General features: G+C 47.6%; 1 protein-coding gene across 1 annotated transcript; it reads right to left on the bottom strand.

Annotated features, from left to right (window-relative positions):
- Nucleotides 1-6391: 6391 nt before the first annotated feature.
- Nucleotides 6392-12518, bottom strand: EIF2B2 (eukaryotic translation initiation factor 2B subunit beta). The gene is made up of 8 exons (XM_045822882.1): nucleotides 12295-12518; nucleotides 12045-12165; nucleotides 11747-11895; nucleotides 10688-10851; nucleotides 9943-10038; nucleotides 9230-9367; nucleotides 8172-8238; nucleotides 6392-6956 (listed from the first exon to the last, which is right to left on the bottom strand). Exons 1-8 carry the CDS (start codon nucleotides 12455-12457, stop codon nucleotides 6799-6801), a joined length of 1056 nt encoding a protein of 351 aa, XP_045678838.1. The 5' UTR covers nucleotides 12458-12518; the 3' UTR covers nucleotides 6392-6798.
- Nucleotides 12519-13538: the final 1020 nt, after the last annotated feature.

Below are 13538 nucleotides of genomic sequence, written 5' to 3'. Positions count from 1 at the left end.
CCAGAAAAATCGCTGTCTGTAGTCTTCCATCAGGCCTGCAGTTAGATTAGTTTAGGGGTAAAAACTTGATAAACAGGACAGGGATAGAATAGGGAAAATTAAAGTCCTTTTCTTCATGGTGTTTTTGTTGTTCATATCTCAAACCAGTAAAGTGATGAAAGTACTATGAGCTTGTTTTTTTAAAATATAATTTTTTATAGTTTATATAAAATATCTCTTTATGTGAAAGCAGTTTTCATATCAAAATGCAGCATTTTTTTTTTCAGCCTAACCAGCTGTGTTCTCTACATTTGCTTAGGAGATAAGGGTTCTTCTAGTCCCTTTCAAATTACGTCTTGGTTTTATTACAGTATGCGTAGCTAATGGCCTTATAATTTCATTTGGGATCTTTTTGCAAATGCTTGTTATGCCACTTTTAATTTGTATTTCCCCCACCTATTTAGATGACTTGATTTCTAGTTAATAAGACTTAATAAAGTCCTCTAGAAGGGGGGAAAAGGCAAAAAAAAAAAAACAAAAACAGCTGGCAATGTTTATGGCAACTGGGATGTTATACAATGAAAAAGATGTGGCAATGAGAATTTCCACTTTTGCATTTCCTGACCAGCCTGCTCAAACTGGCCTTTGTATCAATGGAATTATTTTCCTTATTTTTAAATACAGGAAGCGAGTCTGTGCTCATGGAAGAAACGTGGGTTTGCCAGCAGCCCTGCCGTGAGCCAGGAGCCATGCAGGAGCAATGAAGTGCTGCATTCATTAGCGTGCGCCGCAGAGAAGGTCCGGGGAAGCCCGAACCTGCTGTTCAAGGGACCCTTGTAGAACTGTATAATTGGAACCCTGAAGAATAGGCACCACTGTCTATAAATGGCCTTTATTCTCCTAAATGTGCATAAACAGTTTCGTCGGGAGAGACGACCTCAGAAAGGAGAGTGTTTTCAGGGGATTTGCAAGGCTGTGGAGGGTTCTGCCTGCAGACCCAGTGGGGTGTCGTGGCCTCTGGACCTCTGTCTCTGGTCTCCAGCGCTACAGGGGGGCCAGTGGCCCTGGGAGTTTTAAAGACCTCTTTAGGTCAGACCGATTTGTGGGATTAAAAAAAGTGTTACGATCCTTCTTATATTAGGATGATGGGGTGTTATTAAGATTTTGCTAAAATCTCAAACAACTGTTTTCTGGAGAATACGAGATTTTAAAAAGTTCTCCATAAATTATGCAACCAATTTTCCTAGCTAGCCTGAATCGATCAATGTGAGATAATTACACTATTTTAATAATTTATAAACTCAATAGCATGCATTAGCATAAAACCAACCTATTAGCCAAAAAAACCCCTAACATTACTTTCATTATTGCCTGCTAGGGTTTTGCTCTGTTTTGTTTTTAACTCAGGTGCCATAGGAGCAAAGATGCATTTAAATTTTCCAATTTATTAATGGAAAATAATTCCATTGATACAAAGGCCAATTTGAGCAGGCTGGTCAGAAAATACCAATGTGGAAATTCTCATTGCAACATCTTTTTCATGATCTTTAAGGTTTACAAAATAATTTTTACAGACCTAGCCCACCTGAATTTCCTGGTAACCCATGAGGTAAGGTGGTATTACTCTCCCCGTTCTACAGGAGGGGATACTAATGCTGAAGAATATTAAGCGATGTCTTACGATCACACAGCCAGTAGGTAGCGCCGAGAGCGGCGTCCACGTCTTCCAGCTCGGGCGACAAGCTGCCGTGTGGATACTGTCTGAGCCCCACCACAGCCCTCAGGAAGCCCGCGTCTCTGCTGCCGCGAGACGACTGAGGCTCAGGGGCGTTAGCAGGGTGGCGGAGGGCCTTCCTAAGGGAGCCAGAACTTCCACCCAGGCCGTGGGACTTCATGTCATGCACGCCTTCCCATTGCTGCCCCGCTGCTGCTCCACACGTGCTTAGTTTATCAGCGGTTTATCAGTCTGAAGGCTAGTGGTTCCTTTTTGTTAGATTCTGGCCGGTAGAGACTTTGTTAACTTCAGGGTAAAACTTGAGAGATGAGATGGCAATGAAGCTGTTCTCAAGAGTGCCATTTCTTGGTAGCATCGTTCAAATTTTTGTTGAGAAATAAAGGTGCAGAACTCCAAGGTTAGCTGCAGTCAGGGAAGCAAGGAAACTAATGATAGAATATGGTGACTTCCTCTAGGTTTAGGGATCACTGAGTTACAGCTATGTCTTTATTGTGGTAAGAGGAAATAATTCTGTCAGAATTAAGGCTACAGATGGCAGTAGGAACCGGTATCAGGAAGCTCAGAGTGTAGGCTAGAAGGAAGGGGAAGGACTGGGGAGAGAGCCAGGGCAAGGTCCAGAACCTAGCTGGGGGTCTGGAACTCCACGAGCAGTTGACAGTGGAGAGGTTCTAGCACTCAGACTTCAGAGCAAGGAAGAAGGGTCAGAACAAATGAACAGCTGGGATCTGGGCTTAATAGACCGGAAGAAACAGGGCAGTAAGAACAGGCGCAGCGCAGGAGGGAGCCAGGTTCTGGAGATGGGCAGGGGGCTGAGGAAGCCATGCCGAGTGAGAACGGACGCGGCCCATCGGTTCCTGGAGAGCACTGCCAACCGAGCCTGGCAAAGCTTCACTGGTAACAGCACATCCGAGTGGAGGGAACAGCAGTCTCTGGCACAAAGAACTCTGTCCCTGTTCCCCACCTGAAGTGACACCCCATTCCATCAAAACTCTTCACGAACCCAGGGTAACAACAAGAACTGATGGGTATGTTTGCCACTGTATATCCGGCCTGTTTTCACCCTTTCTGAGCCGGAGTTGCTCATGAACAGTGAGATGGCAGAAAGGCAGGCTCAGAGGAGAGAAAAAGAAGTCTGGGAAACCAGAACTCTGGATAACTCCATCAATTAAACCCTTTCTCGTATCCTTCCATTCATCATTCGGTAATCTGAGCCTCTTCTAAATATACTGCATCAGAACTGGTGGGGGATGTAAAGAAAAAAGGGGTTGTCCTGTGGTTTAGGATTTTTTTCAAACCCTTGGGTCCTTTTCCATGCATGCGAATTTCTTAGAGCACTCGGTCTTATCCAGAAACATCTGATAAAGCTCAGGCAACCTGATCAAAGCCTGTTAGGAATCCAGGTGTCTTACATGTTGGAATCCATGGAGCCAGTAAGCGAGTGTGACTCAAACAGCAGTCTGACGACGCTACTTTGGCCTGACTGTCTACCCTTACAACCTGCCTGACTAAGCACGTGCTCATTTACTTCAAAAGCAAGTAGTACCCAGTGATGGTTCCCACAAAAAAGTGTTTTGGACTTAGCTACTGTTACCAGTTGATCATTATTCAAGGTATTTCATCACCTCTTTTGTAGTAGTAAATTACAGAATTTAACATCTCAGTTATGAATTGTAGGAATCTTGGTCAAGATTTTTCTAGGCAGGTCTTAATTCTATATTAACATGCCTGGGGGAAAACCATCACTGAAAGTCTCCTCTTCAGCACAGTATTTAATGCAAGTGTCAAGCGATCATTTCAAGTGTGGTTAGGCTCCAAGGCTGCCTGCCCTCCGCCGTGGGGGTGTGGTGGAGGCTGAAAGCTTAGACTGTAGCTCTAGTATTAATAATAATTGCTTAGGCACTTGCACAATATCCTGGAACAGCTCTTTGGTGAATGAAAAGAACAATTCAAAGCAAAGCAGACCAGATATAAAACACTTCCAAGGCACATTTCAAAGTAGCTCCTTTTGGCAAAGAGGTGCAGGTCTGGAGAGGGAGTTTTGCAAGGACAGGTGGGTCGTGTGGGGTCTTTGCCGCAATGATCACGTGACCATCTGGTACCGTCTTCATGGCAGAGCAGTTCCGATGTGCTGAGTTCTGCACAGGGCTAGTGCAGAGCCGTCTAGCTCAGCGACGGAACGGCGTGACTGGCAGCCTTCATGAACCCCCACGCTGATGCAGCAGACTGCCCTGAGAAACGGTTTTGAAGCACATCTGTGAAACTTGTGATCCTGTGGGCACCGGCATTTTTTTCTTTGAGGTATCACTTTACTTCTGAGTTTTTCTTGGTAGAGTATTTTTCAGAGACTTCTCTTCTGAGGCTAAATTAGGAATTTCTGTTCCTTATTTGAGTTCCAGGAATTGTGCTTTCCTGCCCTCCGCCCAAATTGGAAGATACAAACCGTGGGAAAAAGTGTCTTTATAAACTGTATTAAGTAAGTTATCTAACTGGGTTTATTTGGCATAGGAAGCCTTTCACATCCACGGAATCCTCTTTTTCTTAATCACCTCTAAGCTAAAATAGTTTTTTCCTTTTCCCCCAAACGAGTCTCTGGGTCCTGCGGGCGAAGGCGGGGAGTGGCGGGCATGAAGGCCGACAGGCGGTAAGTCAGCCCGGAGCAGCGCGGTTTCCCCCTGTTGAAGTCGGGGTCTCCCTTTCCAACGCTCACTCTGCCTCAAACAGGAAGCGGGAGAGAGGGAAATAGAAATAACAAGGCATATAAATAGCCTTGTGGGATTTACTGGAGGTCCTGAAGATCCCAAGACCATGCATTTGTGCAGTTCTGTTCCAGGCACTGCAGGAGCCGCCCGAGAGAGAGCCTCTACCCTTCATCCACCTCGGTCGTGCCTGGGAAGGAGGTTGCTGCTAATTTTAAACCCAGAGACTAAGATGCGCAAAGAACAAGAATCATAAAGCATTCTTGGGGCCAGAAACAGATTTAAGTTCCTTGACTCACTGCTGCTCTTACTCCAGACCACACAATTATACCCAAGTGAACTGCTGTTAAAATTGGTGCCTTCGGAGGAGACAATTGCTTGTAATTGGCAGCTGTGAGCCACTTCACCGAGGAAGCCTGGGGTCTGGGATGCTGTGAGGAATGTTTGACAGGCTGAGGCCCCAGTGAGTCAGGCTTTTCTGAGTCACAGGACTTTCAGGTCAGTCTTTCAGGCTGACTCAGATCTTGTTTTCTTCCTCCTTCAGGAAGACAAGGGCCTGAGGCAAAGATCCCTCTGAGGCAGAATCAAAAGAGTACTTCTGGCCAGTGTTACCCAAGCGTGGTTACCAAATCACCTGCTACAATGCCTCAGCGAGCTAGTTAAACATGAGGACTCCTGGCGCTCGCTCCGCCCCAGCCACACTGCGAGAGGCAGGAGGCCAGCCTTCGAGAACGAATGGCATTCCAGGGGCTTTCCCTGCCCACCCAAGTCTGCCTCGGACTGCAGCTTCGGACTAGCTCTTCCCCAGCACACACCGGTGGCCTGGTTTACCTGCAGAGACCCTTTAAAAATCTAATTACTCAAGGAGTACACATAAAATAGGGGAACAATATATAAACATACTAAATAAAATTAGATGTCTTCCTGCTTGTCACTGTTTGGTGTTATTCTTCCAGACTTTTATCCTCTACAAGTACAGATTTTGTTTTACTGAAAGATCATACCATGCATATCACTCTGCAGCTTGCACTTAACTAACAATATGAAATGGACTTTCCTCACAAATCTAACACATTCATTAACACAAGGCTCACACATCAAATGCCTACCGGGGTTCGGCAGATAACATAGTTAAATGGACCCCGGAGGAGCTGCCGAACACTGGAGGTTTTCCATCTGATGGCGTCAGAAGCTACCTAGCTCTGGCCAGCTGCTGCCTCTTGGGAATGTGGATCCAGAATCGCCAAATTTTCTGAGTTCTCTCAAAAGAATCAAGAACTCTAAATGGTTTAATGTGCAATCTCTAGGTATTTAAATATTGATAACTAATTCAAATTAAATACTGGGTGAACCAGCAGCCAGAATGTCTTCAGTCCAGACACTGCCCTCAAGCCGCCTTTTGAAACCTCAACTGCAGTGGAGACACGATGTTCCACGGTATGTCATAACTATTTTAAAACCTTTCTTGCTTTCAACTAACAGAACACAGAATGTTACTGCTGGACACGCAGGCCATGACATGGCAGCTGCTACAACGGACGGTCCCGTCTGTACCTGTGTGCTTGTACAAATAACTAGACGTGCAGGTTCAAAACTGCCCTGGGAAACACTGCACCAGCTTACAATCCTATTAACAGTACACGAGAGGGTCCTTTTCTGGGGAGCTTTAAATGGATTCCCAGGTGCCCCCCCAGAGATCAGATGTAGTGGGTCTGGGGTGGAGCCCAAGAATGTTTGTTTGTTTAAGCTCCCAGATGGTTCTGATGATCAGAGAGGTTTTGGAACCACCATCTTAGATTTACTAGCAAATTGGGGCCATTTCCAGTACATTCTGAATGAAACTGTAAATACTTTCATTTGTACCTCTCTGTTTTAGACTGTTACTTCTAAGTACAGCCCTCTATGCAAACAAGACAAGGGCTCTGCTGCTGCTGTTCCAGGCGGTTCAGTCAGAGCAGAACAATAAATAAACCAACTCGGGAACCTTCGAGCAGCTTTTATTGGCACAGCCTACGAAAAGGTGTGGTTGCCATTTCTGAGCAAAAACCTGTATCCCAGCAAGCTAGTCAGTGTTATGTTTAACACACCAGTGAACCAGAAAGTTTAAGTTCCTGAAACAGACATCCTAGGTCACTAAGAAGCTCCAAAATCAATAGGTCAAGCCCTACTTCTCTCTCAAGATCTGAAAGGCAAAACAAACAAACAACAAAAAAACCCCAAACGAGTCCTGGATATACATCTTTGCTGTGGGATGACTAAAACGGCAGGAAACAACCCAGCTTTTTCGGCTGACCCCAGTCCTTACAAGGAAGAGCGTTTCGGCAGTGGCACTGAAGTCCCCTCTCCATTCTGCGTCGGCCTCCGCGGCTCTGCTCAGGACGAGCGGTGTCACAGGACGTGGTCGTCAGGGTGGTAGAGCTCGCTCATCAGCCGGTAGATGTAGGAAGGAGCGTTCCCGCCAATGTTGGAGATGAAGAGGGTGATGAGCTCCGGGGGGACATAGTCAAACACAGGGCAATGAACGCTGACTTTCTCCAGGATGTCCCCTGAAAGGCAATCGCACGTGACAAGAATAAAACTGAGGATCCTGCTCTAATGGTTAAGCGGTATACGGGTTCCAGGCTCAATAATGCAGACATACTTGCTACCCCAAGGAAGGGGAAGCTGCAGCGGAACGCAGGCCGCAAGAGATGACCTCAGACCATGGCACTCCCCAATTAAAACCCTTCCAGGCCTTTCCAGAGCCCTGGAATTCAAACTGGGGCCTGCAGCCTTCAAGACCTGGCCCCTCCCCGCCACACCAACTACAAGTCGTACCACTCCACCTCTTGCTCACTCCTCTCTGGCCATACAGCCACCTTTCTCCAGCTGGCTACGTGTGTACCCAACTCAAGACCTCTGTGCCAACGCCTTGATCTTCATGTGGGGCCCCATGCATGCAGAACTCAGCTGAAATGTCATGTTGTTAAGACCCTCCCCCATCTAAAGCCATCTCCCAACCACTTTCCATCTCATCATCCTTATTTGCTTCTTCCCTAGAACATCCCATGATCTGACATGTTCTCGTCCATCCACTGCTACAGACGGGAAGCTCCGTGGGAGCAGGGCCCGCCTGCAGGGTTCACTGCTACATCCCTAGAGCCTAGGTAGTACAAGGCACAGTGAGTGGGTGCCGACGGACACAAATAATTTCTACATGAATGAATGTTTAAGTAAATGGAGGAAGTTATTCAACCTAAGAACTACCACCCCGAATATATGCTTTGCTCCCAGAGGGCATTTAAGACCATGTTAACTATCGATGAGGCTCACGGAACACAGCTGCTGCCTTCGGAAGGCAGAGAAAAGGGCCCAACACACAGGGTATCCAAGGTATAGGCAAGCTTTACAAGTAGGAACATTTCAGAGTTGCTTCCTTGGGCAGCCACGTTGCCAAAATGACTCCCGACAGCAAGTAAAAATGAGTACGTTTCCCATGGGGTTGTTGCCCGCACCTCAAACGACATGCAAAGCCGAACGCAGCCAATACTGGGTGATCCAAACCTCCATGGCCCCACCACCTCAGCTGAAATATATTATTCCGGAACAAAATGAACCTAAACTAGATCAGGTCTCCAGGCACTCTAAGCCGCCAAAGAGAACAGTCCCCACAAGTACGGTAAAAAGCACACCTGGCAGCACTCAGTCCCACTGACCACCAAACCCAGACCAAAAGGCCAAAACACACCCATGTGCGTGCACACACGCACACACTTCCGTACCTTCTGTGAAGGGCAGGACTTCTTCAGGAGCCACAAACCTGTGAAATGAGTCTTCTTCATTGGGGAACTGGAAAAGGAAAAAAAAATTTAAAAAACAGACCCAGCAATTCTATCTCTAGGTATATACCCAACAGAAATAAAAAGCACGTGTCCACACAGAAACGTGTACACACGTGCTTACACCAACACTATTCACAAAAGCCAAGAGATAGCAGAAACCCAAATGCCCGCCAACAGGCAGGCAGCTCAAGTGCACCCGCACACAGGGACGGTACGCGGCCAGAATGAGAGGCCGAGTGCTGCGCTGCGACTCGGAGGGCCCGGGGCACGGTGCGCTAAGTGAAGGAGGCCAGAACCCAGAGGGCACAGTGGACTCTGTTCATGTCAAGTTTCCCAAACAGGCGAACCCACGGCGACAGAGAGCAGACCAGTGATCGCTAGGGGGCGAGGAGAAGGGAGAAAGTTATTAATGGGTGCACAGAGTTTTTCTGGGGTGATGAAGTTCTGAAACCAGGGAGTGGTGGTTGCACAATGCTGTGAATGCAGTGAAACCACTGAACTGAACATTAAAAAATGGTTAATTGTATGTTATGTGAATTAAACCTCAATTAAAAAAGTAAGAGACCTATAAATAGATTGATATTTTAAAGTAAATAGTTTTTATCACTAATGAAATGACTCTTCACTTAGTAACTGCTGGTATTCAGGCTTCAGAGGAGAGTCTCTGGAACGGGGACAGATAAAACTGTACGTTCCTAAATGTTACTTGCGTGGCGTTTTGAAAGGTGGTCAGGGTGATGAGGAGTGGCAGCAATGTGAACAATGGGCCGCCCCCAACTATGTATTGTCTTGACCTTACAATTTCGAATTCTTTAAGCTGACAGGTTATAAATATCAACTGTTTTTCCTGGATCGAGACTCCTGGAGCTTTTTCCAGCCTCCACTGGATCTAATCCACTGAGTAAATGCAGACACAAAGCCCCAGAGTGAGCAGGTTGAAGGCCCAGCGACCAAGCCCATGCTCTGGCTCTCTGCTGGCTAGAGGCAGACGGTCATACCTGGGGTGAGAGCTTGAACATCGGGGCACAGACGATGAGAGGGGTGGAATGGTGCTTTGCTGCCAACGCCAGAGTGTGCGTTCCTGTCACAGCTCTCAGGGCACCGTTGGCCAGGATGGTCTTTGTGCCAATGATCACCTTTGAGACAGGAAGAAAAATGGGAGCCATCTGGGGACAAAGCCTTAAAAAGGGCCATTGGGCACAACGGCCTAAATGCTCAGGCCTGAGTCTTGGCATCCTGAGGGGTCACACAGCAGTAGAGGGAAAGAGATCCTAGGCTCAGGGCCACCAGCCCTAGCTTAAAAGTGGGTCCCCGAGGAAAGAGCGAATGTGGTGCATGACAGAAAATTGCAGTATCTGCTGCTGGGAGCCTCGTCTTCTAAAAATCACACCTCCGGAGAAACAGGTCTTTCTTATTCTCCGTCCACCTTCGCTGAGCTCTCTGGGCATAAGAGGGCATCCTAGTGGCTGGCCTGCTTAGAGTAGTCCCACTTCATTTTTTCAGTGCTTTAACCACAAAGAAGGTATTGCAAATAAGGAACAATGATACAGACAAAGGAAAGAGAATTCAGTTAAAAGATTAAAAAGGCCCACGTATGTACTTTCAAAAGGTGCTAGAAGCTCTTCTCATGGATATTACAAAGAGGACAATAAAAACCAGTATTTCAGAGATATAATCCTCATTAATTCAACCTAACTTCAAACACACCCACCTTGTTGACTCTCGACATCACAGCAAAAATGGCAGCGTCAGTCATGACAGTTGTCTCGATACCTGCTTTCGACAAATTGACTGCCATTTCGTGACCCTGCAACAGGAGAGAAGGGCTGACGCTGGGACAACGGGTGAGAGACCAGGAATGGCCTCTCAGAGTGACTGGATCTGGGAATTCTGTGATGCCAGGCACTTGCAACAGACAGGTCCCAGCACATAACTAACTCACCTTTCTGCCTGTGGCAGGTATTCTCTGGGAAGCTGCAAGGAAGCCCAGAGGAAGCTAATAAATGTTTAATACTCCACTGCAGCACTGGAGCTGCCACAGAACTGGAAATACTACCTGTCTGCACAATCAGGCATCGCTGACAAGAGAGCCCTGGCTCCTTATTTACGACATTTTATTTCCTTACATATTTCCTTTTTTGAAACCTACTATTCATACCTAGGGATTGAGGGAGGTCAAGCCAAGACTCAGTCATCCCCCAGGTAATTTACCCTATTTTGATACCTGAGAGAAACCAACGTTTATCTTTTCATTGATCCACACCCAACTTTCTCAAGCCAATGTTTAAGGCCCTTTTTAAGAATGTTCACAGGATGAACAACTTGATAACTCCCTTAATGTTTTATTCATCTTCTCAGTGTCTCGCTAATCAATTCAAGGTCAACATGGACCCCACCTATCACTCCTTTATTCTCTCAGTCTTTGTTTTCCTTAGCAGCTCCAGCAGTCCCCCTACCTGACAGAAAGGCGCACACTCGGCCACGATGACGTGGAACTTTCTCTTCCGGGCAGCCTCTTTGAGGAAGGCCTCCACTGTTCGGGAGAAGCCAATGGTCATGATCACCTCATTAGAATGGATGTGCTCCAGGGCCTGGGCTGCGATGTTCTCCATCATCCCTTCTGCAAGAATAGTCCGTGGTACAAAGACAGTTGGAAACTGCCCTGCCACAGTGGCACAGGCAGATGTGACAGAGCCCCAAATGGGGTGCGTGCCCACCCAGCTGGCCCTTGCAGCGCAGGCTTCACAAACTTAATATGAAATGTCACACTTTCTTGAAATCCCTGCTCCTCTGCAATCTTCTGTCTGCCAAGTTCTCAGGCTGCCCTCTGCCCCAGCAGTACCCCTCCCCAACTTACCCCCTTGCCCTGCCCTGCCCTGCCATGACACCCGCTCCTTTACAATGGATTGTGAAGACGGTGACTTCAGGCAAGAAATGGTCCAATCTGGGAAACCCTCAAGTGCTGAGTATGGGGTAAACAGAACTCGCACCTAAAAAAAAATTCTCCAAAAGGTGGCCACGACACCTCCACCTGAGAGTCACAGAAGAAAAATAGGAAAGGAATTTGGAAGCAGCAGCTCAGGGCACAGACAGTCCCCACCTCTTCCTCCTGGAAGAACTCCGAGAACAGGGAGTACCTGCAGGGGTTCTTGGTCACAAAATCAAGGGGAATGGAGGTGGTGTGAGCAGGCACAAAAATTCAAGAGGAAGTTTAGTGAGGGTCTAACTAGGCATGTTTTAGGGAGTTCATCTTTAAAATGAAAATAAAGCCCTGTCCTAATGGAGTCTCTGCCATACTGGATTTGCAGTCTACAAAGCACTGGTCTGTAATGAAACATAGAGGTTACCATAGTCCTACCACCTGTTCCCACTTTCCTAATCAGGATGGAAGGGAGACCTCTGAGAGCCAGAGTACGCCTCACCTCCCAACCCTGCTGACAAACAACTGCAAGGTCTTCTGTTGTTTTCTCCTGTCCCTGCAACTTGTCCTGCCCACCAGGGATGGGGGCTCTTACCCAGTTCCACAAGCAGCTCATTAATTGCCTCAATGATGTTGGGCTGCAGTTGGGCATAATGGAAGCTGAAATCCTCGTTCAGGCCTCCAGATGTTAAGAGTTTGTGCAGGGACTCCTGCTGGTCACTCTCATCGCTGCGTCCGTGAAGTCTATGGAGGTAACACGACGCAGAAGGTGTGAAGGCCATGTGATGTGTAACATGACCTGTTCAGCTCCAACAAAGGCTCCAAGCACAGATGGGGGCTCGTGCAAAAAATCATCACTGGATCCAAACCGGAACCCGTGACGTGGACCTGACCTGCCATACTCCTCGCGGATGATCCTGAGCACTCTCCGCACCATATTGCCCACGGTGGTCTCTGAGGGCTGCGCGGCTGTCATCCTCCGGCCCTCTCTGCGGATCAGCTTCATCAGCTCCCCTGCAATCCAAGCCAGAGAGGGTGAGCAGAACAACAGCGCGGCGAGGCCTGGGCGACTTTCCGCCTGGGAACAGGGAACGCAAAGTGGCCAAAGTGGCGAGGGACGCGATGGAGCGAGGCCCGCCTTACCTGCATGGCTCCAGCGGTGGTCCATGATGATCCGGCGCAGCAGCTCCAGGGTCTCCCGAGCCATGTCCTCGGAGGTGCGCCGCCCGCCGCCTCTCTTCAGAGCCTCCACGAAACTCTCCATCCTCTCGGACAACTCCGAGACCTCGGCCTCGGCCCCTGGCATCTTGAAAGAAGCCGCGGTGACGGCCGAATCCACTCCAGCAACACTCTTTGGGTTTGCACTTCCGGGGGACCAGGTCGGCTTCCGCTCCGTGAAAAAAACTCCAGTTTGGGAGCTGGCAGGCCACGCCCCTCGCTGCTTGAGCCAATCAGAGACGTGGAGCTCCAGGGCTTTACAGCTGAGGACCTGCTCGCCTTCGCACAGAAGTGGAGCTGGCCTTTGCTGGCTCCTCAGACGCTGAGACGTGACTTGAGAGACTTCAAGAGGGCGGTTAGTACAGTTGGTCTGGGACAGCCTGTCTTTTCAGCTGACAGTACTACCCGAGACTACGCTGGAGAAGCTGCAGCCTTCTTTCCTGGTCCCCTAGCTCCGGTGACAGTCCCATTGTCCTTACACAGACGCTCAGAAAGCATGTCCAGGGCCCGCTGCCCCGTGGGCAGACCCCTCCCCCCTTTATAATGCAGTGTTTGTGCCTGTGCCTCTCCAACAGACTCAGCCTCCTGAAGGCAAGGACCTTGTTTTTTATGCCTTTTCGTTCCTGATGCCCAGCTCACCTAAGATAAGATAGAGGAACCAAGAACAAGGAAACCAATACCCACCAAAATAAGATTAAAAGTGGGAGGTAACACGGGAACAAAGACAATGTCCTTACATTTAGACAGAATACACAGGCTGTATAGTATAATACAATACCAAGAGCTACCATTTGCTTATAACTTACAATATGTGAATTGTCTCATCTAATACAACTCTGAGATATGTTCTCCTATCCTTATTTTACAATTAGGAAACAGAGCCACAGAATCTAAGCAGTTAGTAAGTGGATGCAGTTATATTTAAATCCAGGGCTGTCTGAACACAAAGTCTGTGTGTAATGAGAATCTCTAATTATTTCCTAAAGATAAATTCTTAGAAGTGGAATCTTTGGACACATACATTTTAAAGACTTGTTACAATTGACAAGCTGCCCTCAGAAAAGATATATCAATACCAAAATCAGATGATAGTTCAAAAAAAAAAAAACAAAACAAGACTACAGACAAGTATTCCTCATGAATAGCAGACACAAAAACTGCAACAAATT

The sequence above is a fragment of the Phyllostomus hastatus genome, unplaced genomic scaffold (genome assembly GCF_019186645.2).
Source record: "Phyllostomus hastatus isolate PE091 unplaced genomic scaffold, TTU_PhHast_1.1 phas_scaffold_501, whole genome shotgun sequence".
NCBI classification, from domain to species: Eukaryota; Metazoa; Chordata; class Mammalia; order Chiroptera; family Phyllostomidae; genus Phyllostomus; species Phyllostomus hastatus.
Note: the sequence above shows the minus strand (reverse complement) of the source record. Positions and strands in the feature narration are given on the sequence as shown.

Bases quoted from the DNA above. Each gene is read 5' to 3' on its own strand.
- EIF2B2 (XM_045822882.1), bottom strand. From the start codon at position 12,457: ATGCCAGGGGCCGAGGCCGAGGTCTCGGAGTTGTCCGAGAGGATGGAG. The intron at 11,896-12,044 runs GTCAGGTCCACG...TTACCTCCATAG, and splicing joins ATCCGCGAGGAGTATGGCAG to ACTTCACGGACGCAGCGATG. The intron at 9,368-9,942 runs GTGGGTGTGTTT...CCTGTCTCAAAG, and splicing joins TGATGTCGAGAGTCAACAAG to GTGATCATTGGCACAAAGAC.